Genomic DNA, 27,013 nt, shown 5'->3' on the forward strand with positions numbered 1-27,013 from the left:
CAAACCCACAAACAGCGAGATCATGACCTGAACCAATGTTGGATGCTCAACCAACTGGGGGGGGGGGGGGGGGGGGGGGGAAGAGGGCAATCTTTACTGTGATTTAACCCCATCGTCTTGGCTCTTGCCTTTTTCCTGAAACCCATACACAAGCTAATGATTCTCACTTCCCACTTGCGCCAATCTGGCATTCCTCCAATTCCTACTAATCTGCTCCCTCCTGCCAAAAGCCCTTTTGTGCAAACCTCTTGGACCAGAAGGGATCTCCTTTCCCCCTTCACCAAGTCTTATTCGTTCTTCAGGTCTCGGTGTTAACATTAAGGAAGTAAACCCTACTTTCTAAAGTTTTCGTATAAAGCTAAATATAGATTTCTGAAAGGTAAGATATATAATGTATATATCCCTTATCTGGCACTGACAACAGCAGTTGATGGGAACTGATATAAAAATCCAACCGCTCTGTTAGTGAAATATAAAAGGGAGACAAGATGGAGAGAAGCACTGGAAACCATTTCTAACATTTCTTGTTTCATGGTAATGGTTAGGTAATAAAACTAGATTGGGAAAATTCTGTCTACAAATCCTTTAAAAGAAAAGGTCCATCTGGGGCGCCTGGGTGGGTCAATCGGTTGAATGTCTGACTTAGTTTTGGTTCAGGTCATGATCTCACAGTCGTGGTTGATCAAACCCCATGTCAGGTTCCACGCTTAGTGTGGAGCCCACTTAAATACTCTCCCCCACCCTCCCCGGCTCCCGTGCTCGTTCTTAAAAAAAAAAAAAAAAAAAAAAGAAAGAAAGGCCACAAGTCCACCTTTCACTAAATCAAGCCTTGACTGACTGCTACGGAGTCTTATGTGGCACTGGGTTAAAAAATGTTCCTAACAATCTTTCTTTCAGTCAAATACTCTCTGCAAGAGTCTCAACTGAATGAAAGGATGATCAATGAATGCAATCTTCTTCAAAATGTAAACATGTAACAGAGTAATAGGGAAACTAACAAAACCCAAAACAGTTTTAACGGGGGCATGGAAATGGATCCTAGTAATGGTAACTTATTTCCTCATATGGCTAGGACTGTTTATAGACTTACTACCTTCAACATACTTTGACGCATGCAGGTTTTCTAACCTGGGGCCTAATACCTGGCATACAAATCCTTACTGAAATCACAATTTGTTACTGTTTAAAAGTACTCTATATTGTCTCCAAGCTAGCTGGTAAAATATTTTTGCTGTGATCTAGAAACATTTTTACTTGACTCGAGTCTAGGAAGGTCAATAATCCTCTAAAACTAGACAAACGTTATCTGAATCTTAGGTTTGAGAATAAAACAGCTTAGAACTGTTTTAGGTTTCTAAATCCTAATTTTAGGATCCTAATCATCTGCTTTAGAGACCATCAAAATGTCAATACAGAAGAAAATAACCACCAACTAGGAGGCTGGCTTAAAGACAAAATACAGATGAGAGTCCAACTTCTGTCATACTGTGTATTGCCAAAAATATGAATTATTCAAACCAGACACAATGGCTAAATTATGAATCAAACAAAAGGACAAACTGTAAAGTATTATCAAAACCGTGTTTTATTTTTAATACAAGATAAATACCATGCTTGTTACTAGTGCAGTTTAAGGCCAACAATGGCCATATAGCAAACTGCTGAACAGTCACCTAAATGCTAAAGAAAGAAAAGACAGAAAATAAACATTAAACACAAAATTGCAATTACAAACATTTTAATAAAATGGAATGAGCTTTTTAATAGAAGCTAATATGGAAGTCTAGTTCTCATGGACACCAAAAAGATGTCTATTTGATCAAATTATCACCTTACCTTTTGCACAGAAATCTTATTGTGAAGTCACCAGAGTCAATAGCTAAAATTTTAAGACTTTCTTTGGCCTTCTGGTATTAGACAAATTATTTACAAACCGTGATTTCAGTTAATTCATGGATACTGGGAATATGATACAATTTTTTTGTTAAGGGCTTTCCATTAAAAATTGTAAAACAACTATATAAGGCTGTACAAGGCTGTAAACTACTTTGCTAATATACCATGGGATGAAGAGGAAGAAGAGTAAGAATAGACCTTTTTTTAAGGCTAAAGTCATCAATGTTATAGATGCATTCCTTAGAATACATTATGATTTACCCCAAGGATCCTTTCCCATTAAATACCACCTGAGTACTACAATTTTCAAAGTAAAAAAATAAACATGAATTCACCATTGTGTTTTAAAATAATATAACTTACAGAATGCTGAGAAGTGTTATGCAGTAACAGTGTGACAAAAAAAAAAAACCAAAAAAAACCAAAAAAACACCACATCTTCAAAACGAAATGTTTTTACTAAATGCAGGGTCTGTCCAATTATGAAATTAATGCAAACATTTACACCCATGGCAGAGTTTTAGGATGCTCCCACATGAAAAACTTTCTGTAGTATTTACTATCTGCTAATACCATTTCAAGATTTGTGTGACTTCAGTTAAATTCTATCTAATATTTTAAAAGACTCCTATTACAATATGTTAATATAGCAAGAAGTCTTTAAAACATTAAAATCTGTCTATACCTAACCAAGTGTTTGTATGTCCCATACAAAAACCACAATAGCTGCATACTCAGAGTGAATGCCAACAACCTGAAATTTTAAAGAACATCGGTTAAGACAAACCTAAATCAATCGAAACTGGATACAATTGCCTGAATATTCATAAAAATCCACATTGCTTCTTTCTAATGCCAAGAAAGAAGAGTAAAAGAACTTCCTCCCAGAAGCCTAGACATTTTAACACATTTTCTATTTCAACTTACAATGAAACTTTAATCCAGAATCTTTTGATTTCTCTAATCAAAAATCTCACATTACAAACACAAGGAATGCTGTATGTAAGGCCACATCTTAAATTTATAATTTTTGGTTGAATATTTATTAAAAATTAGTCTAAGGCTTCTAAGAGTCAAGTTGCTAAAAAATGAAATAAATACTCCAGTGTTTAAACTGAAGGTTAATGTAAAAAAAACAACACACACACAGAGTAAGAACAGAAAAATAGAATGCTTTGCTACAAAAATCCCACTTAATATACTTTAGCACAAAAAATGTCTAATATGTACAATGGATAAGCGTGCATTTGAGTACATACAACTGCAGGAAACATTTACAGACAGCTATGGGATGCAAATGAACTTAATGAATAAAATTTAAAAGGCAGTTATCTGTAAAACAGTAAGACTCTCAATACTGTATTCTCAGTAAAGAATCAAAACATAAACTTCCTCTTAAAATAACAGGCTGAAGCTTAAAACACAAAATTGGAGTCACCTTATAAAATACAGAAAAATGCAATGACCATTCAGGTATGAAAACCAAAATGCTGAGAGCACTCCAACAGAAAGTTTCGTAGTAAGTAGCATTTCATTGTATAAAACAGTATGTATTTAGGTTATTGGCACATTTAAATACATGAGGGAAAGAGACGTCTTTACCCTTCCAACAATTTCCCCCTTCCACTATAAAATGTTATACAACATTCATTAAAATCCTGTGTTTGTTTTAAGAACTGACCTTAAACTAGTAAAAAACAAAGCAATATTCTCCACAGGAGAATTAAATGAAAATAATACCTTAAGCTACAATCCATAAGTTATCTGTGAACTTCAAATTGTAGTTAACTGCTTAAGAATATTCTACGGAAAGGGGCCATTAAATGGGCTAAACTATGATCAACAGCCACTGCAACTTACTCCAAATCTTGGTTATGAAAACTGACAAAATAAACACTTCCAAATTTACAATGGAATATCCTTTCCAAAATGTATGTCCTTTAACTAAAAGCAGCACATTCGATTGAGTGTTGCTTCAGAAGCAATACCATGGAGGTGCTGCATCAGTCATTCGTAACTTTCCTGGCTGAAAGGAATGTCACTGCATAGCACTAATAAATGCCTATGGTTCAAAGTTAAACTCAAGTCTGTTTTCATATTCACTACAATTATTATTAAGAAATGAAAAGGTCTCTGAAACTCTCTTTCTCTCTGTCTTTTTTTTTTTTTTTTTTTGGTGATGTATGTAATGATTTATCTCTTTGGATTGTTTTTACATGTTAAAAAAAAAAAAAAAAAAAAGAAAGAAAGAGTTTTTGAATAACATTAGCCCAGACAACAGAAGGGATATGAAGAATAAAACAAGGCTTGCAATTTTCACCTTTACTGCTATACATTCATGTGTTACCAGGTAGAAAAAGACTAAAAATTAATGGGCCAAACCAAAGTTGTTTCCTTCTGACATCATTTAAAAACAATGGGACTAGCAGCAAACAATTCTAGTACACTCACATTGTCTGCAACAAAAGTCACGTAATGAGATCAGCCACGTAGGGAGAAGAGTGAAACAGAATGAGCAATTAAAGGGTTCCACTGATAAAAAATGAAAAGGTAAATGAAGGATTTAATTAGTACAAAATTTCCAGTTTCATCTCAAGTTCAAGCGGTTAGATTTTTATAATTCCATTTAAAAACTCAGAGAGTATCTTATTCTCATGGACATTTACTTACCTTTTAAGCTTACTATTAACTAATTTCCCTTGTAATATACTTATGTCCACACTTCTTCACATTAGGGCATTGTAATGAAAATATAATAAAGCTAAGGAATGACAAAACAATACCTATGCACAAAACAAGAAAACTGATTTTGATACAACTCAAATAATGTTAAAAAGGCAACTGCATTTTCAACAAGATAGAACACTTGAAGAATCTGAGAGCAAACAGTTCTGATGAATGCCAGTGATCTCATGCACAAATACTCCAATCACAAAATGTTTTAAAATAAAACTAGCAATAATACGGGTAATTTTGTGAGAACTAGTGTGATAGTGGACAAAACGAACGTGAAGAACTGCAGTGCAAATCTCTGGAGGGCTTCTACAAGTTGCACATGACATCACATCTAGGGTACCTAAATACTTTAAGCACTGTCCTGAAATTTGGCTATCTTTTTAAATAACCAATGTGTATTACCAGATCTCTCAGATAATCAGATCTTAAAAACATTAAAAACAAATTAACTTGCTTAGGAATCCAACTCAAATTTCTGAAGTAATGATTCGGAATGACCTTCCTATACAAGTGTCTCATCAAGTTGACACTCTGCCTATGCTAATTTTGCAATTAAGAACACATGCTAGCCAAGTGCTTTTAATGTGGGCCTATATGCAAGGCAGATTTGAAAAAAATCTTTGATTAAGTAACTCTAGCATGAATCAAAAGGCTGCATGAACACACACAAGATTCCTTAAACTGTGGTGACAGGGTACACCTATAATCACCCATTACACATACAGGAGAATACAACTCAAGATCAGTAAGCATCACGTCCTTCCAAAATCTATAGTAACCAGAAAATAAAACTAAATGCTCTCCTTACTCACATTTGTCTGCTGCACGGCTGTATTTACATTGCTCATGGCTTCAAAAATAAACCATAAGCACTATTAATATAAAACAGCAAATAACTGCCGCATCAAATCAGAATTGTCAAAATATTTCTTCAATGCTAGCAGTTTACAATTAAGCGTTTCAGTACATCTGTGTTGTAATTAAGCTGCATTACTGTAGCAAATCATGTATGGGTTTTTACTAAAATGTTAAAACCACAAAAATTTTTTTGACCCCTAACACATCGACTGGATTGCTATGTCTGTGAGACTTTACAAGTTTACATACCATTCAGCAAAATCACAAGCTAACTAGGTAAAAACAGCTAGAAAAGCAGAATATAGAAATATTAAATATCCATGTAATTCACCTATTCTAATATCAAAATCAAGGGCAAGAGACACTTAATTAGTATGTTTAATTCACTGAACGCAAGATTAGATTGGTGCATATCCAAAACCGCTATTGCAATGCTTTTTTAAAGGACAGTATAAATGTCATAGTAACATTATCTTTAGATATTGCTGAACACAAGACTTTCCCTGAGGTGTAAACATCAAATAACTTGAACAGCTTTACACATCAGCCCCATTGAACAGTTTATTACAACACTACATCTATTGTAATCAAAGTGGTGCTGTTTACAGACATTATCATATGAACATTTTTAACAAGAACAAACTACTATAAAAACAAGCATTTACTTGACGTTTTTTCCAATTGCTTGCACATTAGAATGGCCAAATGTATATAACCAGTAATAAAGTTGCAAAAGCTATAACTTTTTTTTAAATCACACAGGTTTCCTTCAAATAAAACAGTTAAGCAACATAAAAAATAAAAGTAGAGCTACTGGTTACCATTTATGCAGATTTGCTTTATTCAGATCTATTCCTGTTCATTTTATCCATGAATCCTTACGGGTTCAGTTCAATCACAAGAAGCAAACTGCTGGACAAGCGTCATTTTTCCCCCATGAAGACTGTTTTGTCTTGGAAGGTGTTCCTCTTCCTTCAGCTGTAATGTGTCAAAATTTGTGATGTAGATTTTGCTATTCCCCATAATACACAGAAAAACGCTGGCTTAACTATACATACACAAGTCGTGCATCTACTTCACTGTTACGTATTCTAACACAATAAAAGTTAACTGAAACAGTAGCTGCCTTCATGGTGGAGAAATGCTCCCAATTTATGTGACGATTAAAATGGACACATTCTCATTTCATTCTTCTTAGTTATTACTGCCTTATTAATTTAATGACTGAAACAGAAAGGAAAGTATAGCAGCTGCTGTTTCTGTGATGATGGAAACATTTATAAGTCATTTTCTAAAGTATGCATACTACAAAAATAAATGGAAATGCTCGAATGATTTTAATGTAAATATTTTTCATTCACCCACATATCAATTCTATATAACTCATTAACAATTAAATGTGAACTGAATATAAAATGCAATAAATTATTTTACAAATTAGTTGTATTTATTTGACAGCATACAGGAACTTCTGCAAATTATAAATCAAACTGTTCCATGTTACAAAATTTATAGATAAAATTTATAAATATATAGCTCAATATGCACATTTAAATAAATATGACATCCACGTACAAATCTTCAGACGTGATACAAATTTAAAACATTAACTTTACTTTCACTCTAATGTAAAGTTACCTAACGTATTTAGATAAGCTAACCCAAAACACACTAAATAAGAATCTACAATGATAAATTTCATTGAAAACTCACATAAAGAAAAAAAAACCAATAAATTTGATAAACTGAAATTTCAAGAATACATAAATAGCCAACTTCAGGTAGAGGTTCACAAAAGCAGCATTCAATTAACTTGCATGTAAGTGATCACTGAAACACGAGGTATTTAAAATATAAATTCCAAGAGAGCATTTCAGCAAGATGATGTAGTAAAAGGTAAAAGGGCACAATATTTAGTGATATTCTTGCCATAAAAGTAATTGGAAAATACTTTCTGCTCTATAATTAAGAGTAATTAATACTGTCACAACTATAAATGTTTTATTTTATGTCCTTTCCTCCCCAACTAGGCTGCAACCATCTTAAGAGCATCAATATACATATGCATTCACATTGCCTAGGAGTGAAAACCTAAATTTTACAACTGCAAAAGAAAAAAACAACCACTAGATGTTATAATTCTGGACTTTTTCTTTTAAATAATTTCTATTTGCCCATATTTTTCAACGAGATATTTAAACCATTGCTAATGTTACCTTTTATTATACCTTTATTTTATGTTGATGAAACTTTAGGTAGAATTATTTCATGAAAAAAAAATCTAGAAAGGCAGCTTTTATAGGTTTTATTTTTATGCCTTGCAATGCATAAAAAAAACCCTGGTATTAAAGTATTAAAGAAAAGATAAGAAATATGTTCTAACCTGAAAAGATGCACTACTCTGAAATTCATAAATCTTACTACCAAAGTATGTTATCTCCCTAACCTTTTTGTTGTGATGTGAGAGATATAGAAGAGAGATCTGGTCATTAAGAGGGGAAAATTATTTAAAGTCACAGTGAGCAAAACAAAAATACCCAATTCTTCCAAAAAACATATGGCATACACTGCAACTTTATCTTATTAATCACTCCAAAGGAGAATTTTACTACATTTTATGTAGAGAACCCTGTTCATGAAATCGTAACATACATTTTTATGCAGGACAAATGCACTCATCTTTTGCTTGATTATACTTCATAGGTAGACCTTTACTATTAATAAGTCTCTCGTTTTCACCATACAGACATAAAATCTGGGGGATAGTCTGACAGTTTTTATTTCTATTTCTAAACACTTTACATTTATCCATTTGGAAATACAAATTTTACAAACTCAAACGGAAGCAAATTTGAAGGCAATACAACCCATTTCCAATAATCCAATCCCATATTATACTCTCAAATTTCTAGGACATCTACATGAACAAAGATATCAAAAAAGAGTGACAAATACATTCAATGCTCATGTTTTCAGAATACCATTTAGTCAGATATGTTAATATCAAAGCCACACAATTACTAGTTTTAGCTATCAGTTATAAAAGGAAGATCTATGTAAACAGTTGATAAGAAATTAAGACAAATGGAATCTACAGCTCTTTAATGAAGTATATAAAGTTAAGCGCTAAGTAAAATCTCAATTCAGAGAAGCACCTGTATAACGAGATAATGTAAAATAAAGCCAATACTAACAACTCAAATTATGAGCATTTCTGTTAGAAACTTATCTAAGAAAATTTGTTAGCATCAGTATTCCTAAACTTGTGGCAAATTCACCTTTGTAGTAAGATTAAAATACATACTTGACACAGATCTTTCATAGATTTTCACATTAATACTGAATGAAAAGAATTAACTAAATAGAATTCTACTACAATTTTAGAGATGTGATTCTATTAACTCAGTGAAATAAAATTCACTTTTCTCTTCTGAAAACTTCTCCTTAATGCGAGGAATAGGGAAGGAGTGGGCAAAAGAAATACGAAGTATCTGAATATAAAATTCTTCTTGTGCTAAAACATATTATGTGAAATTCTGCTTATTGGAGATATTTACAAAAACTCCCTTACTACCACAACATTTGGTATTTCCTTCTTTCTACCTGTGGACACAGTACTTACCTCATTTTAACTAAAGTCTTTCATTACACTATATATAAAACATACAGGATTGTTGCTCTAGGCAGTTCACTATGGAAATAAACTTCGCCACAAAGAAAACTCATCTTTGCCCCCCAAATTTCACAAACAAATTTTTTCAAATTAAGCTGTTTATGTGATTTAGAATTTCCTCTGAGGATTAAAACAAGCTACCACAGAAGGCAAATTAGTAAATTTGGATACCATATATGGCACACGTCCCCCTTTTTGGTTATTAGGTTTTCTTTAAACAATGCTAACTAAAATTCATTCAAAACATTACTTATTCAAAATGATCTAGTTTACAAACTACAACAGTGGTAGTATATTTCACATTGAGATGAAGGTGAGAGCAAGGTGACTCACATTGGCATTGAATTTTCTTTTAACAGGGAACATTAATCATTTGTAAACAAAACCTATTCTTAAACCACAATGAGCAAAAACCACACTACACACCCATTCAAGGGATTACTTCCTACCCTCTATCACTTCAATTAAGATAGCCATGTAGTAACATACTGCAAATACTAAAAGCAAGGAAACTCAGAGCAAAAGAAGAGGAGAGAACTAGCATATCCAGATGAAGCAGAACAGTTAGGATATACGGGAAAACACAAACACAAGGTTGGACAATATGAGGCAGATCTCAGATGACCTAAGAGTTGCAGAAATAATTTTTAAATATCATTTCCACCAGTATCATTCATTAGATAATTAAAGATAACTTAATTTTCACATTAGCCTCTAAGTAACACTACATCTTAAAGACATGAAACATCTTAGCATGTAAGAAAAAACTTTATCTTTTGGCTTCCCCCCCAATTAATGAGAAACTATCAATTAAAGACTGCGAAGCACCCTAAATCTTGTGCAATAACAACACAACCTTAAATCATAATATATATATGGGAAAAAAGGCAATCTTACCAAAAATGTGGTTATTTAATTCATATCTCTTACAAGATGCTTAAAATTTTTATCAAAGAAATGGATATTGATTTGAAAATATGTAAAACCTCATGGGAGGAAAAGCATGAATAAAGAGTATTTTAAAAAATAATCTGGATTCATCACTCTTTGTACACAAAGAAAAACTGAATCATCAACAGAAATTTGCTGTGTGGCATTTTTCCAAACAAGTAATAAGAGGAATGCAATCTAAAAGAAAATAACTCAACCATGAAAGTAAAATTATTTCTATAAGAAGTGTACAATCTTAAAACACTGAACTACTTGTGTTTTGCTCAGAGTGGTCTGAGAATAGAGGCAGAAATTACAGAATATGAAATACAGTGTATTTACATACTGAAAATTTACAATACTGATATTCCCATTAAAATATCACCTACTTGAACTTAGATACTGAATGCTTTCAGAAAAATTAATACATATTTTAAATGAGAGAATGCAATTAACATTACCAACAATTCAAACACAAAAAAAAATTAAGATGGGACAGACAATAACAGCTTACCAACATCATTAAGTTTCCAGTTAAATTAAGAACTTGCCCTTTTATAGCCATTCATCAATTTAATAATAAATTACATTACTGTTTTATTTATATACACGCTTGCTTACTGACATTCACGTTAGCTTCCAAGTTACTTGTATTCCATTTAGTCCGTTTAAGATTTACATGAAAGCTCAAAAGGACTCATATTTTAAAACTTCTAAAAAGGTCAACAGACCCTATTATGGTAATAATTAAATGTGCAGGTTTGTTTGTTTAAAAGTTTTTCACTTGAATATATTTAATCCTAGACCCCACCCCTCTGATTCACAACTACATCCGCAATAAATACTGTTTGGTAATAAAGGTACAGTAATCCAGGATAACAGAATTTTTTGCTCTAGAAATGCTTATGTAAAATTTTGCTTGGATGAAGGCACATAACAATATTACAACTCAATTCTGATTAATGTACAAACAAAACATGGGAATTCTGGTATGGTACACATCAGTGATTAAGAAAAATGTCAACAATAGTTTGCAAGTTAGGAATTCATAGTTAATGTCTGAATGTAATGAAACTCAAGCCATGGTATAGTTAGGTGTGCCCATTACTGGAATGTAATGTTAGTTAATTCAAAGTATTTAAAATTAACAATGGACTTTTCAAGGAGTTTACTTGGCTGACTATGCTAGTTTAACTAAAACCAGGAAGAAACTAACTTTGAGTCTAATCTGGTTCAGAAGTCCTTGATGGGCACATCCAATCTTGGAGAAGACTAAAGATGTATGCAAGCTTTGCTTATCATGCCTTCAGGAATTAGAAGCTTGTTGAGAACTAACAAAGTCTAAGTAAAAGCATAACTTCTTTGTAGAAACTGTATCTTACTATAAGTGAAATGGTTGATACAATTAAGCATTTCAAGTAATAAATTGGCTATAATTCACCTTAAGCAACAGATGGACTGAGAATTTTTTCATAAGATGGTATTAAGATCTATTCCGGCCAAGGGGAAAAAAGAACTACATTTTTAAAATTTAGTGTTTAGACTTACATGACACAACACTTAATCCTTACATCCAAAAGCAGTATTAATTTCAATAAGCTCAGTTTTAAAAGTGAAAGATGCTTTGGCTATTAAAGAAATGTTTCGAGATTTTATTAAGTTCTATAATACCATACATGGAAAACTATTTTAAAATTAAAGTTTTGATAAATATTCAAGATGCATACTCAAAATGCTAGAAAAGTATTTAAACTGGTCTTTTCACTTCATAAAGCCCTTAATCTGTAAATAATGTAATAGCTTACATACCATAAAGACTTACATGCTTATTTTATAAATTATATTATTTAAAAAGGATCTCGTTTGCTAAAATATATCTATTAAAGAAAATGCTATTGTCACAGAATTACATACACTTTTAGTCTTTGATTCTGCCCATAACAATGTAAATACTAACAACTGCATGAGTAAATTTTCAGTGTTTCCCATGACTATGGAAAATAATTGTGTAAAGTGCAGTTACCTATAAGGGGTTTGTTTTCGCCTAATTTAATTTGGATATGCCACCAACACATAAAGAAAAAGTTTTTGTTTACAGAATAAACTGTGTCACATGCACAAACCTTATAGTGCCTTGCCCCTACTTTTCACATGAATAAATGCTGTTCACAAATATAAAAATAAAATTACACGTGAAAATGAAGTATAAACAGACAACTTCCCACTTTATGAAAAATGTACACAAGAAATAGTTTTAAAATACAGAAAAAAAGACACAATGATTATGATTTATGAATGAAACATCAAAGAAAATTATTTCAAGGTTATTCTAACCTGGGATGCATGATTGATACAATTTAAAATTCTTAGATATGGAGTACCCTGAACCCGTTTTAATTAAGTTTCGTATCTTCTTTGCAAATTAAAGGATATGGTTTTTTTTTATTTTAAAACAAAAACTATATGCCAGCAAAAATGTCTTTTCTAAGGAATACTTTTTTAAGTACAAAAGCGCTTTCAATGCTAAGAAATCATCCTTCTGTATTATAAACTATTATAGTGTTAGGTTTTCTTCAAAAGTTTTAGGGATAGAGTTAGTTCAAGGAGAGAAACTTCCAATTTAAAAGCCCAAGCACATTGTGTGTGTGTGTGTGTGTGTGTGTGTGTGTGTGTGTGTGTATTAACTCCTTGTATTTTATATTTCAAATTACATGCAAACTATGTATGTAATTATGGCAATTCCCATTTTTAGATTTTAGAAGTAGACATGAGTCCTCTTGATTATTTTCTTGCTAAAGCAAGGCCATTAACAATCTAAAAGTTTGAATTCAGCAATATTCAAGGGTAAAAGGTCAAATTTTTTTTTTACCTGTCATTACTTACCTGTCATTTCTCTGAGAGGTTTCCAGAAGATTAAATTCAGAACAAGTAGTTGGACCATTTAAAATGTAGGTATATACTGTATAAACAATAGCCTTGGAGTTATAATTACTGTTAACAACACATATGCTACATATAACAGGAACAAGAAATACCCACCTTCTAACGATGACGATACTCGCGTTCTCGGTCACGTTCTCGGTCCCGGTCTCGGTCCCGGTCCCGGTGTCTCTCTCGTTCTCTGCTTCTCTCTCTATAATAATCATCATGACGATCTCTACTACGGGATTTATGACGCCGACTCTTTTCTCGTGATCTACTATGGTCCCTCTCTCTTGATCGTTCACGTCTTCTAAAAGAAATTACTGGATTAATGCTCTCTGTAAGTGGATAGCAGTATTTACTACCTAAAGCAAAAAATTCCTTGTAAATCTAGTTTAGACTTAGGATATCCTGAACTTCCAATAATGACTTACCGACTCACCTGTAAGCATGAATGAGAAATCCCATTTTTGGAGCGCCTGGGTGGGTCAGTTGGTTAAGCAACAGACTCTTGATTTTGGCTTAGGTCATGATCTCACAATAGTGGGATCAAGCCCCATGTCAGCCTCCGTGCTGAGCATGGAGCCTGCTTAAGATTCTCTCTCCCTCTCCCAAAAACAAACCAACAACCCCCCCCCCCCACACACACACAAACAGAAATTTCAATTTTAAAAATATTCACCCCCAAGTTGGGATCCAGACACACCAGGGCAATACATCTTATCATCTATTACATCTAATAGCCTGCATTAGACATGTAGTGTTTACTGAAGGAACACAGAAAGGTAAAGGGAGAAAACAACTTCAAAGGACAACTTGTTTCAAACTGAAGACTGCATAGAAGATAGTTTTTTTAGGCATAAAATTCATGAAACTATTCAATACACAATGAGATAAGTATATAAAATTACCACCCATTAACAGGTTACCTAAACCTTTATGTAGTATCAATTTTAGACTTATAACTAACCCAAATATGATTTACCATGAGTGCTACTCCACTAAGAAATTTTTTTTAATATTTTAAGTTTTTATTTATTTATTTTGAGAGAGAAAGAAAGTGCAAGTGAGGAGGGGCAGAGAGAGGGAGAGAGAATTCCAAGCAGGCTCCGCACTGTCAGCACAGAGCCTGATGTGGGGCTTGAACTCAAACTGTGCAATCATGACCTGTGCCGAAATCAAGAGTCAAACACTTAACTGACTGAGCCACAAGGTGCCCCAGAAACTTTCTAATAATACATATGTTTGCTTCAGGGGTGGAGGCGGCTGGAAGGCATGGTGGGAAACAGAATTCAAAACTTAGTACTTATGACCACTAGAAAAGACTGGGAAATAATTCACATTGTTATTAAAAAGAAACGTTTTATGAGCTACCTTCAAAAAAAAAAAAAAAACAGAATAAAAACGAGGTAATTTAATCAAAGTATGTTTCCTAAAATACTTTTAGAAATTCTGCTAAGTTCTGAAATTCACAATAAGGAAATCCAACTGCCTGTAAGTCGAACCATCTATTTTGTATTTTTGTAACAGACAGCTAGACTTAGCAAACATTATTAGATGCTAAGCTCCTTGTTCAAGAAAGAAATTCTTACTTAGGACTTAAAAAATTAAAAAGAAGACTAGGTAAGATATGGACTTTAGCTATGACACATTTGTTCAGATACAAAGATCCTTACTTACACTGGGTCATGAAGGTAGTAATTAAAAAGTTGGGTATCATGACAAAGACAAGCTCCCTTCCCTTATCTTTTTTTTTTTTCCCTTCCCTTATCTTAATGAAGACTCTAACACTGGAGTACACTAAAGACAGACCTATGAATATTACATCACGATTAAAGATCTACCTTTCAAATATATGCAAAATTTCAAGGTTAGCTGCACCGCTAAAAAAAGGAATTACCTAATTAGAAAATAAGAACAGATCATTCATTAACTTCCTTGTTCAAGAAATATTTATTTAGCACCCATCTTGTACCAAACACTGTTTAGTCATTAGAAATACTGTAGTGAACAGGACAGGTAAGGCCCTTCCCTTTTCCAACATATGTTCTAGAGAAGAGAAATGTGCAATAAAAAATAGATTACCGTAAGTACTATAAAAGAAATAAAAAGAACAACATGACAGAGTAACCTGGAGATCTCTCCTGGAAGTTAGACTGAGTTGAGGCATGAAGGATAAGAAGTCAGCTTTGTGAAGAGTGAGGAAAAAGGGCTCCCAGCAGAGGGACTATCAAGTATAGAAAGTGTGGGATGCCTGAGTGGCTCAGTGGGTTAAGTGTCTGACTCTTGATTTTTGGCTCAAGTCATGATCTCACAGTTCGTGGGTTTGAACCCTGAGCCTGGCTCAACACTGGTAGTTCAGGGCCTGCTTGGGATTCTCTCTCCCCCTCGCTGCCCCTCCCCCACTCACGCATGCTCTCTCTAAATAAATAAAGAAAGAAACTTGAAAAAAAAAAAACGGTATAGAACAGTGACGTGGTAAAGAGCTAATGTATCAAGGAAAAGAGAAGGGAGACCATTGTGACTACAGAATAGTGAGCAAGAAGTACACAATGAGGCTTCGAAGACAGGCAGGAATCACACAGTGCCTGAATGTTTACAGTCTTATTCTAAGAGTAACCAAAACTTCTTGAAGGGTTTTATTTTTTTTAATGTTTATTTATTTTTGAGAGAGAAACAAAACACAAGCTGGGGAAGGGGAGAGAGAAAAGGGAGACAGAATCCAAAGCAGGTTCCAGGCTCTGAGCTGTCACCAGATAGCCCGAACTGGGGTTCAAACCCATGAACCATGAGATCATGATCTGAGCTAAAGTTGGACACATGACCAACTGAGCCACCCCAACACCCCTTTTGAAGGGTTTTAAAAGCAAACACCTGACATTTGATTCAATATTCAAAACAAAAGAAAATCTAACTCTAGCTGCTATACGAACAGTAATAAGTAAAATCAAAGTCCTATTTTAAAGTTTCAAACACGGTATTTTTTCTATTTGTAACATAATAGTTTTAAATAGACATGACACAGGAAAGTTTTACCTTGATCCAGAACCATAAGACTTGGATTCAATTCCATGAAGGCAATCTTGCAAAGAGCTAATAAGAACTTTGCAGCGATCATCAGCAGATACTTTGGATTGTTTAATTAAAGAAATTGCAGTTACCAATGTCTCAATAGCACTCCCATAATCACCTATGAGGCAAAGGAGAGGGGTTGAAATGAAATAAATTTTGTTTCCAAAATACCCCCAAATCATTTGGGATAAAAGTGATAAAGCATTTTATAAAAGAAGAACACTAAAGTAACTACAGAAGACATCTTCATTTCTTTTTTAAGGGCTTCACCATTTGTAAAAAGTTTTATGTTAGTAAAATTAGCACAGTTTGTTTATTATTACAGACATGTGAAGCACAGGTTATTAATTTGTAAATATGAGAATCAGTTGCCTTAAGGTCCCCAACACATTACATGTCAGGACTAAAATTTAAAATTATGGGTCTATTCACTGCACTGTGACATATCACTTCCCTCAATTTCTTTTAAATAAATACAGGTAATGATTTGGAAATACGAACATAAATACTAAATATAAATTACCAGTCCTCAAGATTGCACATAGTTTTAGGTCATTCCTAGTAACATACATAAGAAATATTAATATAGGAAGAAATATACAAACCAGCACTGGCATCAGACACAGCTCTTGAAATAGCACTGCTTGAGATTGCCCTATTTCTATTCATGATTTCTTCAAACTCAGCTTCACTCAATGGCGTTCTTGCAGTATCCATTTCCCTTTAAAATAAAAATGAACCTTAAGTTGCACTCAACACATTTTTCAGTTAGTTTTAACAGTATAAAACAATTCATACTAGTTGCTTGTGACAAGTGTCTTAGAGCTAGTAGTTACTTTTCCAGACTGAAGCATGCTATTTACCTTATAAAGAGAGCAAGTCTAAGCAAAATTCTACAACACTACCTTTCAGCTGAAATAAAGTAGCAGCTTGGAAACCTTGTCTTTCTGGAGATCAGGGATAATGTATTTATAGATCTATAATATTTTTCAGTCATACAAAAACATACATAATAAACGGTCCTGAATGTTATAACATAAGGTAGTTACACATTATTAGCTCTTTTATTTATATATACATACATTTAAATGTTGACAGCAAAAACTACAGCCCTACACAATCAAGGAATTTGGTTACATTTCTGTTTGGATCCTCTAGGCACAGGGCCCAACTCACAATAGAAGGATAACAAATGTCTGATTAATTAAAAGAACTTCAGGCGGGGACAAGATCTTAGATCATCTTGTTTGCCACTGAATCCCCAGAAGAGTATCTGGCAAATAAAAGATAGTAAGTGTAAACATTTGTTGGAAAAAAGTGAATTAAATGCCAAAACTTTCTAAAGCTGCTGGACAACTTTGAAAACTGTACATGTACATTACATGTCGACTATACTTCAAAAAAAAAAAAACCTGTACATGTACAGTACAGGAAAAGGTAAGCGTTCTTCCATCTTAGTTACTAGTTACAAGACAGGACACTGAGTTGAGGGAAGCAGCAGCAGTTCATTCCAATGCAATGAGGAAACAGCTAATCTAACTTTTTACATGCTTTTAAGGTATTACTCTCATTCCCAAAACTTTATAGACATCCTGACCAAATTATAAGTTGTTCAAAATCCATGTATAATTTCAACTAAATGCTGTGACTTGTGCCCATTCTATCCCTCTTAAAAAAAGAAATCCCGTGTAAGAGTTTTCTCCAATTTTCAATAAAAAATTAGTCATAAATAACCATCACCCTCCAATTCTTGAAAACCTAATACTATCAAAATTCTATTATGTTAGGAAAAAGATACGAAACTCAAATTTTATAGTCAAACCAAGTCACCTAACCCACGCCTGTCCTCTAAAGGTGAACACTTAATATGAAGTCACTAACTGGAATTCAAGTGAACAGAAGAAGTTATACTAGCCCAGTAGTTATTTTCTAAAGAAAACAGAGCCATTTTTGGCAGTCATAAAGATGCAACCTCTATGAACAGATAATGGTTAATGTGCTTTGTTTACAACATCAAATTTATTGCCATGTACCTGTGCAAATGCATGGAATTAGGCAGATTCTCAAATCCATTCCTTCAGGACATTTTCAGACAAAATAAAGTACAAAGTAGTTTAACAGTGATAGTTTAAAAATATAAAATCAAATGACAAACTCAGAAGTAATTAAAGAGGGCAAATTCAAATGGCTCTTAGAGATTATAAACATAGCTCTCTAAATTATGTTTTGAGTATGGATAGTTTTTAAATTACTTTGGAAGGGGGCTAAGAGATCATTTACTTCAATAATGGTTTCAAAAAAAAAAAAAAAAAGAAAGAATGGTTTTCACCTAGCTCTTCTCCAAGGATCACCATTAATTACTTTAATTTCCACAACTGTGTTTTACAAGTGTTTGTCTACCCAAATATACTTGTGTATCATTTAATGTTTCCATTTCAATTAAAAGTTAGTAATTTGACAGTCGGGACTCCTGATCAGCAACGAGATAATCAATAGTACCTATCCAACAAATTGATCGAATTCCTAAAACGAAGAAGGAAACTTTAGTGCTCTGAGTAGTATCATCAAAGGTAAATGAGATTCACTTTAAAATCTTAAAAGTAGCTTGAGGATCCCATTTGCTCACTTAAATTATCTTTATTATTATCTTTATTAACCTCTTTTAACTTAAGAAATAATGGAAAGGAATCTCCATGAATTAGTGACTTGCTCTAAATCACACATCTATGTAAGTGGTGGAAGGGGATTATTCCCAACGCTGTTTAGTATGTTTTCATCATATGATACTGCCTCTTCTAAGAAGAGCAAACAATACAGAAAATTAAATATCTGGGGAAAAGCCCATAATTAAAAAACAAAAACAAAAACAAACCTCGGCGATGAAACGTAGAGTATTTTTTACTGATCAAATAACACACCAAGTCTACTGTCATAGATACATACTGACTTACCTGCCAGGAGGCCCATAGTCACCCCTATCATACGGTGGAGGTCGGCCATATGGATCTGTTGGTGGTGGACCCCGGCTATCTGATGTAGGCATGCCACTGTTAGTCGGTGGAGGAAAGAATGCCGGGTTCACATGTGGAGCTGGTGGTGGGGCACCTGGAGGTGGTCCAGGAAGATGCGGAGGAGGAGCAAGTGTAAGGGGTGGCCCAAGAGGGCCAGGTGGGCGCGGTGGAAAGGGGCCTGGAGGTGGAGGTGGTCCCTGTTGTGGAGGTGGTGGACCAGGAGGGGGGCCGTAGCCCGGAACTGGAGGTGGAGGGCCAGGAGGAAGCGGACCCAATGGAGGCTGCCCAAAAGGTTGTCCAGGAAAAAGAACTGGTGGTGGTGGGCGATCTCCTCGATTAGGAGGCCCAGCTAGAGGAGGAGGCAGAACCTGACCAGGAGGTGGAGGACCTGGTGGTCCAGGTGGGCCTGGAGGACCTAAGGGTGGACGTGGTGGAGTCTGTCCAGCTATAGAATAGAGGAGAGAGAAGGAGAGAGAAAAAAACCACTTCAATAAGGTATTTTAACCTTAATGCCAAGATTATACTTTTAAAACACAACTCATAGACCAAGATTCTTTCTCTTTAAATGAAACCCATATGGTAAATGCTACACTAACAACTATGAAAGTGAAGTACATCTTTACAATTTTAACCAGCTCAATTTATGCTTAAGAAAAATTATTGAAACAAAAAACGTTAATAAACATTACAATGCTTAGAGATAGTTTCCATCTTTCAGTGTACACACACTTCTTACAGTGAAATCACCCACCTTATATTCTACTCTGATGCCAAGCTAGAAAGTGAAACAAGGAAAAATGGTCTTGAAAGGATTTTTTAAGAGGTAAGAAAATAAGACGGATGTAAATATTCTATATATAAGTCAAGCAAGTTTGGAGAAAAATAAAGACCTTTTAGGCCAAAAATGGGTATTTCCTCTATGCTGTGCCCCATATGCCATGGAATCCTAGTTTCCAGGAACAAAGGCCGAGTTCCTTTAACAAGATGCTTGATCAAATTTCCTGGATTCCAAAAATAGCATAACAAGGAGAGTAAGTCACATTAATAATGCATTACTTGAAAAAGAGAGAAAAGGAAAAGAGGTATTAAGGTAGACACATTTTATCCATGGTAATTTAAGAAAAATTTTACCTGGAAAAGGTGGGGGTGGCCCTCCTGGTCCTGTTGGTCCAGGAAATCTGTCCCCACCGGGAACAGCCCCTGGAAAACGGCCCCGTCCTCTACCACCTTGTGGAAATGCTGCACGTGAACTGCCTCCTGGAGGACCAGCTTTACCTTCCCCAGACATTTGTCCTGATTGTGTAGCTGTAAATATCCAAATACTCATAAATAGCATTTATTAAAATAGTCCTCTGAAATGTAACCACTGTTATTTAGAAATAACTCTACTTCAAAGTTCACATATGCTATATACTAACTTGCAGATGTCTTGGGCCTGTCCAAACTACATGAGAAGTACTGGATGGAAACATTCACATCTATTTAAGTTCTTTTGAAGTCTCAAAATATCCAGAGTTAATGTATTTCCAGTGGGTAAATATGAGTTACTTTCAAAATACCAATACTCAGCAGCAGCCAAGACTAAAATTCTCCAACAGAAATCTGAATTTCAGTAAGCACAGATTATTTAAATTTCGTATCATATTCTTCAGTTAAGTCTTAACTGCTAAAACATTAAAAGAAAAACAGCCACTTGAATTTGTTAATTACACGATTATCCACCTTATCTCTTTAAGTGAGAGCATTTCTAAGTGTTGTTAATGGCCAATCTTTTCTATATTCACTTTACCAAGTGGTGAAAGATCTTGGTGCCAAGCAGAAAATCAATGAATATTTTCTGGTTATCAGTGGTTTCTCCCCCACCATAACACACATTCACATAACTTCCCTTTAATCTAAAGATTAGAATGTAGTTTCTTCCTTTCTCTAGGATGGGAATGACAGGACAAGACTGACAGAGCTATAGAACTTGCACACTGTTGTATAATATTGGGTCTGTGACATCTAGAGAAAAATGGGAATAAGTTTCCATTATATAGGACCATAGCCATAAACCAGTAATCAAATCAAATTTAAGGGATAAACTTTCTAAAATGGATTCTCCAATGAACTAAACATTAAAATGACTTCTCTAGTGTAACATCTAACAAATGCTAGCAACATTGGCTAAAAATGCACATCTTTTAATAAAGGCCTCTGAGGGATTGCTTACTTTTCCTGGACTGCATTTCAAATTGACTCAGGAACTGTTTATTGCATGGAGTTACAACAGGATTCTGACCATGAAGTTCTCTTTTAGGCAACAGATCCATTAACTTTTTTGAGGATGCTTCAGATCCAACACCAACAAGGGCAAACCTAAAAGATGTTTAAAGGGGCAAAGACAGAAAGTGAGGAGGGATTAACAAAGCTACTGTTATTAAAAAGGAAATAGTATGAATTTACCTTTAAGAAAAATGAAAATATTTTTTTAAGGTAAAACTATACAAGTTCACACTTTCATCCTTAGCTTTTTCAAAATAACAACCTACCATACAATTCACTCAATTAAAGTGTACAATAAGTGTATATTCAGAGTTTTAGAGCGATCACCACAATTTTAGAGCGTTTTCATCATCTCAAAATGAAAGCCCATACTCATTAGCTGTGACTCCATTTCCTCCCAACCCCCAACTTTAGGAAAGCACTAATTCACTTTCTATCTCTATGAATTTACTGATTTTGAACATTTCATATACATGAAATTATACAATATGTGGTCCTTTATGAATAGCTTCTTTCACTTAACATAATGGCTTTAAAATTTATGCATGTTGTAGTATGCATCATTACTCAATGTCTTTTTATGGCTGAATAATATTTCACGATATGGATACAACACATTTAAAAAAATCCATTCATTAGTTGAAGGACATTTGGGTTGTTTCCATTTCTTGGTTATTATGAATAATGCCACTGTGCAAACATGCTCAGCATCACTGACCAGAAGGGTAATGTCAGTCAAAAACCACAATGAGATGCCATTTCATACCCACTAGGATGGCTATAATCAATAAGATAAACAGTGCTGTTGAAGATGTAGAGAAACTGAAAATTTCACACACTACTGACGGGAATGTAAAATGGTACGGTCACTTTGACAAATAATCTGACAATTCCTTCAAAGGCTAAATATAGACTTAACATAGGGGTGCCTGGGTGGCTTAGTTGGTTAAGCGTCGACTTTGGCTCAGGTCACAATCTCACAGTTCGTGAGTTCGAGCCCCGTGTCTGGCTCTGTGCTGACAGCTTGGAGCCTGCTTCAGATTCTGTGTCTCCCTCTCTCTCTCTGCCCCTCCCCTGCTCATGTTCTGTCTCTCTCAAAAATAAAATAAACATTAAAAAAATTAAAGATATATATATATATTTATGTGTATTTATATATATACTTACATACATACTTATATAATACATATATACGTATATATAATATATATATACAGTTAACATATAATCCAATAATTCCACTACTGGTATATATATATACACCTACCAGAATTGGAATACATATGTTCATATAAAACTGGTACAAGAATATTCACGGGGCATTATTCACAAAAGCAAACATGGAAACAACCTCAATGCCCATCAGATGATGGATGGAATAAAAATGTGATATAACCATATAATGGAATAGTATTTAGCCATAAAAAGAATTAAGTACTGATACATGCTGAGACATGGCTGAATCTTGAAAACATTATGCTAAGTGAAAGAAGTCACAAAGGACCACATATTATATTATTCTATTTATAGAAAATATTCAGAATAAGCAAACTCATAGAGACAAATTGTTAATGGGTATGGGATTTCTTCTGAGGGTCATGAAATGTTCTGGAATTAGTGATAACTGTAAATATACTAAAAATCATCAGATTGGATATTTTTACAATTTAATGAATTTATTAATTTAACAAATATGTATTGAGCACCAACTCCTACATGCCAGGCACAATCCAGGGCTAGGGATACAAGAGTGAACAAAACAAAATCCTTCCTCTTGTGGAGCTTACAATCTAATTGGAGACAAGACAAATAAGTAAAATACACTATAATAAAGAAAAATAAAGAAAGGAAATAAACTGGGGATAAAATTTCAATTTTATCTGCTCCTACTCTATAGTGATATGAGCAGAAGCTAATATTTTGCATAGGGTGATGAGGGAAGGGAATTCTTTCAGGAGAGTCCTTAATGAAGTGAAAGAGGGGTGCCTGGGTGGCTCAGTTGGTTAAGCATCTGACCCTTGATTTCAGTTCAGGTCATGATCTCATGGTCTTGAGACTGAGTCCTGCGTCGGGCTCTGCACTGAGTGTGGAGCCTGCTTTGGATTCTTTCTCAAAATAAGTAAACAAACATATTAAAAAAAAAAAGAAAGAAAGAGATCCATGTGGATATTTGGGGGATATAACAAACCAAAAATAAGAAACAACTGGTGTAAAACTCCTAAGCAGGAGTGTTTTTGAGGAACAGCACAGACAAACATTGCTGAAACAGCATAAGGAAGGTGAACAGTGGTAGGAATAAGGTCAGGCAGGTGGTGGGGAAACAGATCATATAGTGCCTTATAGGGCCACAGTTAAGATTCTGGCTTTTACTCTTAGTGATAGAGAGCCATTAGAAGATCTGAAAAGGCAAATATTGATGGCACTTTTTTCCAATATTTACATTTTTTAATAGCATAAGCCATAGGGGATTTGGGGTGAAAGCAAGAACACAGGTAGGAGGCTATTACAAAAGTTCGAGTAAGAGATAATAATGGCTTGGGCCAGGTAAAATAATTACTGTAACACACAAGGTATGATGGAAAGAATTAAGACATTAGAGAGGATGTGCATTTATGGATAAGTACGTTTAACTCATTTTACCAAACATGTTCTAAAACCTGTGAATTGTAATCCTGTTCCTTCTTTTTCCACTAAAATATAAGCACAAGGAAAAAAACCTGCAAGTATATTCACTAAAATGTTAAGAGTGATTATCTATGGATGGTGAGCTTGTAGCTTTTTATTTTCCTACTTCTGGTTATCTGTTTTTTATAATATTCCTATAATGATCCTATCTCATTCATATAATTTAATAGTTTAAAAAATTGAGCAAAACATTTACGTTACATTATTTTCCAGTTGCCCATCTTTCTCCATCCCTTAATCACAGGATAATAATGCTTCTTCAAACTGTCATTTCAAAAATCATTTCAACCACAGAGAAAACTCAGGAAAATTAAATAGACCTAATCTGTCCACACTTCCGGTTTCACTAGTTTTAGTGACCTAGATCACAAGGTAAGTAAAATCAGTACATATCTCTGCCCAAGAACCCTCTGCCAATGTGGATAATAAAGCGTGTGAATGGTTAACATTAAGAATAGCTACTACCAAAATTACAATCTCTAGTTTCTAACGTATTAGGAAAAAAAATGAAAACAAGATTCTTACCCTTTTGACTGGCCATTTGCCCGATTTTCAAAAAATTTTATCTCCAAAATATCATTTACTCCCAAAGAATGAACTGCTTCAGTTAAGTCTTCATCTGTTGTCCACTGCAAGATATTTCCCCCTCATTAACCATCGAAATATAACCAAGATGTTTATTGTTTCAATTTAGTTTTTAAGGGTAAACTCAGAACAAACAAAAGACCATTAACAGTGCAAATCTAAGTGCAATTTTGCCAGTTGGTCTCCAATTTTTAAATGACACAAAAGCACCTGAGGACATTAACTTCATCCTTTGATAAGTTTCAGAAATTAGAAGGTATATATCCTTAGAGATAAAATAGACTTTTTTTACCTTTAAAGAATTTCTGGTCTCTCACAACTTCAAACTGCTATGACATTACATTTTTAATAAAACCAATCTCACTTATCACTTCTCTCCCTAAAGGAAAATTACTTTGGGAAACAAAGTCCACCTTATGTTTGAGTATAAGATTTAAAAAAAAAAAAAAAAAAGGCACATGTATTGAGTACCTATCATGTACTTTATATCAGATATTTAACTCTTAAAACAACCCTATATTAAGTCCTGTTAGTATTCCCATTTCACACATGGTGCAAAAGTTAAAAGGCTTGTCTAAGATCACAAAAGTAATAAATGGAGGAGCTAAGATTCAGTTTTATTTAGCAACCACACTCCTCACAACTACACTGCTACAGTCTCCAATATTATAAAATTGCTCAGACTGAATGATTATGGAGATGGGTTCGTTTTTTAAAAATGTGAACATTTAAAAATAAAATGCTACTTAAGAAGGGTGACAAATGTTAATTTATAGACGATTTTTGAACTTTCAAATTATGCAGTAAATGTTTCTAAGAGAGATGAGGGGAGCCTGGCTGGTTCAGGTCATGATCTCGCCATTCCCAAGTTTGAGTCCCATGTTGGGCTCTGTGCTGACAGCTCAGAGGCTGGAGCCTGTTTTCAGATTCTCTGTCTCCCTCTTTCTCTGCCCCTCCCCTGCTCACGCACACATGCACGCTCTCTCTCAAAAATAAATAAACATTAAAAGCAGGAAAGAAACTCAACAAGCCTGAAATATAAATTAGATGCTGAAAACTTTTTTTTTAAAGTAATCTCTCCACTCAACATGGGGCTCAAACTCACAACCCCAAAATCAAGAGTCGCACGCTCTTCCAACTGAGCCAACCAGGAGACCCTAATAATGAAAGCTTTTAAAAACCAGGGTCGTACTGTGCTTTTCCCTACAGTTCTGAATCCTGGTTTCAGACCTTATTGTGAGTATTCTTCTTTCTAAAACTAGGATACTGTAAGTATAGTAGTAATAGAATATTACATTTAAACTCAAGACAACTGAACTATATTTAACTGGAATCTCTACCAAAACAAGTTGAATGACCACAAAATTCAAAACTAGATCTAAAATTTATAATGTTCTGGGGCACCTGGGTGGCTCAGTCAGTTGAGCATCACTTCGGCTCAGGTCATGATCTCGTGGTTTGTGAGTTTGAGCCCCACATCAGGCTCACTGCTGTCAGATTGTAAGTGCAGAGCCCACTTCAGATCCTCTGTCCCTCTCTCTGTGCCACACCCCGGCCTGCATTCTCCTAAAAATAAATAAATATTAAAAAAAAAAAAAATAGGGACCCCCGGGTGGCTCAGTCAGATAAGAGTCTGCCTTTGGCCCAGGTCATGATCTCACAGTTTATGAGTTTGAGCCCTGCATCAGGTTCTCTGCTGTCAGCACAGAGCCTGCTTCAGATCCTCTGTCCCCTTCTCTCCCTCTACCCCGCTCCTACTCTCTCCCTCAAAAAATAAATGTTAAAAAAATTTTTTAATAAAAAAAACAAACACCAAAAAAACCCACAAAATTTATAACGTTCTAAACATATTTGTATTTCCCTCCTCACTGCATAAACAAGTATATAGAGCAACAAATCAACAATCTATTTTATTTTATTTTATTTATTTATTAGTATTTTTAAAAATACTATGAAATTTATTGTCAAATTGGTTTCCATACAACACCCAGTGCTCATCCCAACAGGTGCCCTCCTCAATGCCATCACCCACGCTCCCCTACAAATTTTTATTTTATAAAAATGGAACAGATTAACTACGTGAACAATTCAAAACCAACTACCAATAAATTTAATTCATACATTAAGTTTACTTACCCATGTCAGATTTCCAATATACAATGCAATTCTCTTTCCAGTATACGTATAGACAACATTCGGTGCTGCTCCTTTACCCACATCATCACCAACAGTTGGTGGGAGAGTATCCATGTAATCACGGTCTTCTGGGGCATCTCCATTATTTGCAGATGGAGAGATGACATCATCATACAAATCTATCTGATCATGCCCACCATATTCAGCTTCCTGAGACACAGAAATAATGCCCTAGATTATACAA

The 27,013-nt window shown here is 34.3% G+C and overlaps 1 protein-coding gene across 4 annotated transcripts in view; it reads right to left on the reverse strand.

The window, feature by feature from the left end:
• Positions 1 to 1,567: 1,567 nt before the first annotated feature.
• Positions 1,568 to 27,013, reverse strand: part of CPSF6 (cleavage and polyadenylation specific factor 6) — a 33,534-nt gene continuing 8,088 nt past the window's right edge. Inside the window, exons 2-11 of one of the 4 annotated variants that reach the window (XM_019455060.2) lie at positions 26,770 to 26,979; positions 24,574 to 24,677; positions 21,311 to 21,456; positions 20,230 to 20,403; positions 19,989 to 20,099; positions 19,039 to 19,543; positions 16,693 to 16,808; positions 16,052 to 16,205; positions 13,133 to 13,322; positions 1,568 to 6,468 (exon numbers count right to left, since the gene is read on the reverse strand). In XM_019455060.2, the coding sequence (XP_019310605.1) occupies positions 13,136 to 13,322; positions 16,052 to 16,205; positions 16,693 to 16,808; positions 19,039 to 19,543; positions 19,989 to 20,099; positions 20,230 to 20,403; positions 21,311 to 21,456; positions 24,574 to 24,677; positions 26,770 to 26,979 (1,707 nt within the window). In that variant the 3' untranslated portion in view covers positions 1,568 to 6,468; positions 13,133 to 13,135. Of the gene's footprint in view, positions 6,469 to 13,132; positions 13,326 to 16,051; positions 16,206 to 16,692; positions 16,809 to 19,038; positions 19,544 to 19,988; positions 20,100 to 20,229; positions 20,404 to 21,310; positions 21,457 to 24,573; positions 24,678 to 26,769; positions 26,980 to 27,013 lie in introns of all 4 variants that reach the window. The other 3 variants (XM_019455058.2, XM_019455062.2, XM_019455061.2) reach the window with 3 other exon arrangements.

Source organism: Panthera pardus, unplaced genomic scaffold (genome assembly GCF_024362965.1).
Source record: "Panthera pardus isolate Hobbes unplaced genomic scaffold, ASM2436296v1 HiC_scaffold_6, whole genome shotgun sequence".
NCBI lineage: Eukaryota > Metazoa > Chordata > Mammalia > Carnivora > Felidae > Panthera > Panthera pardus.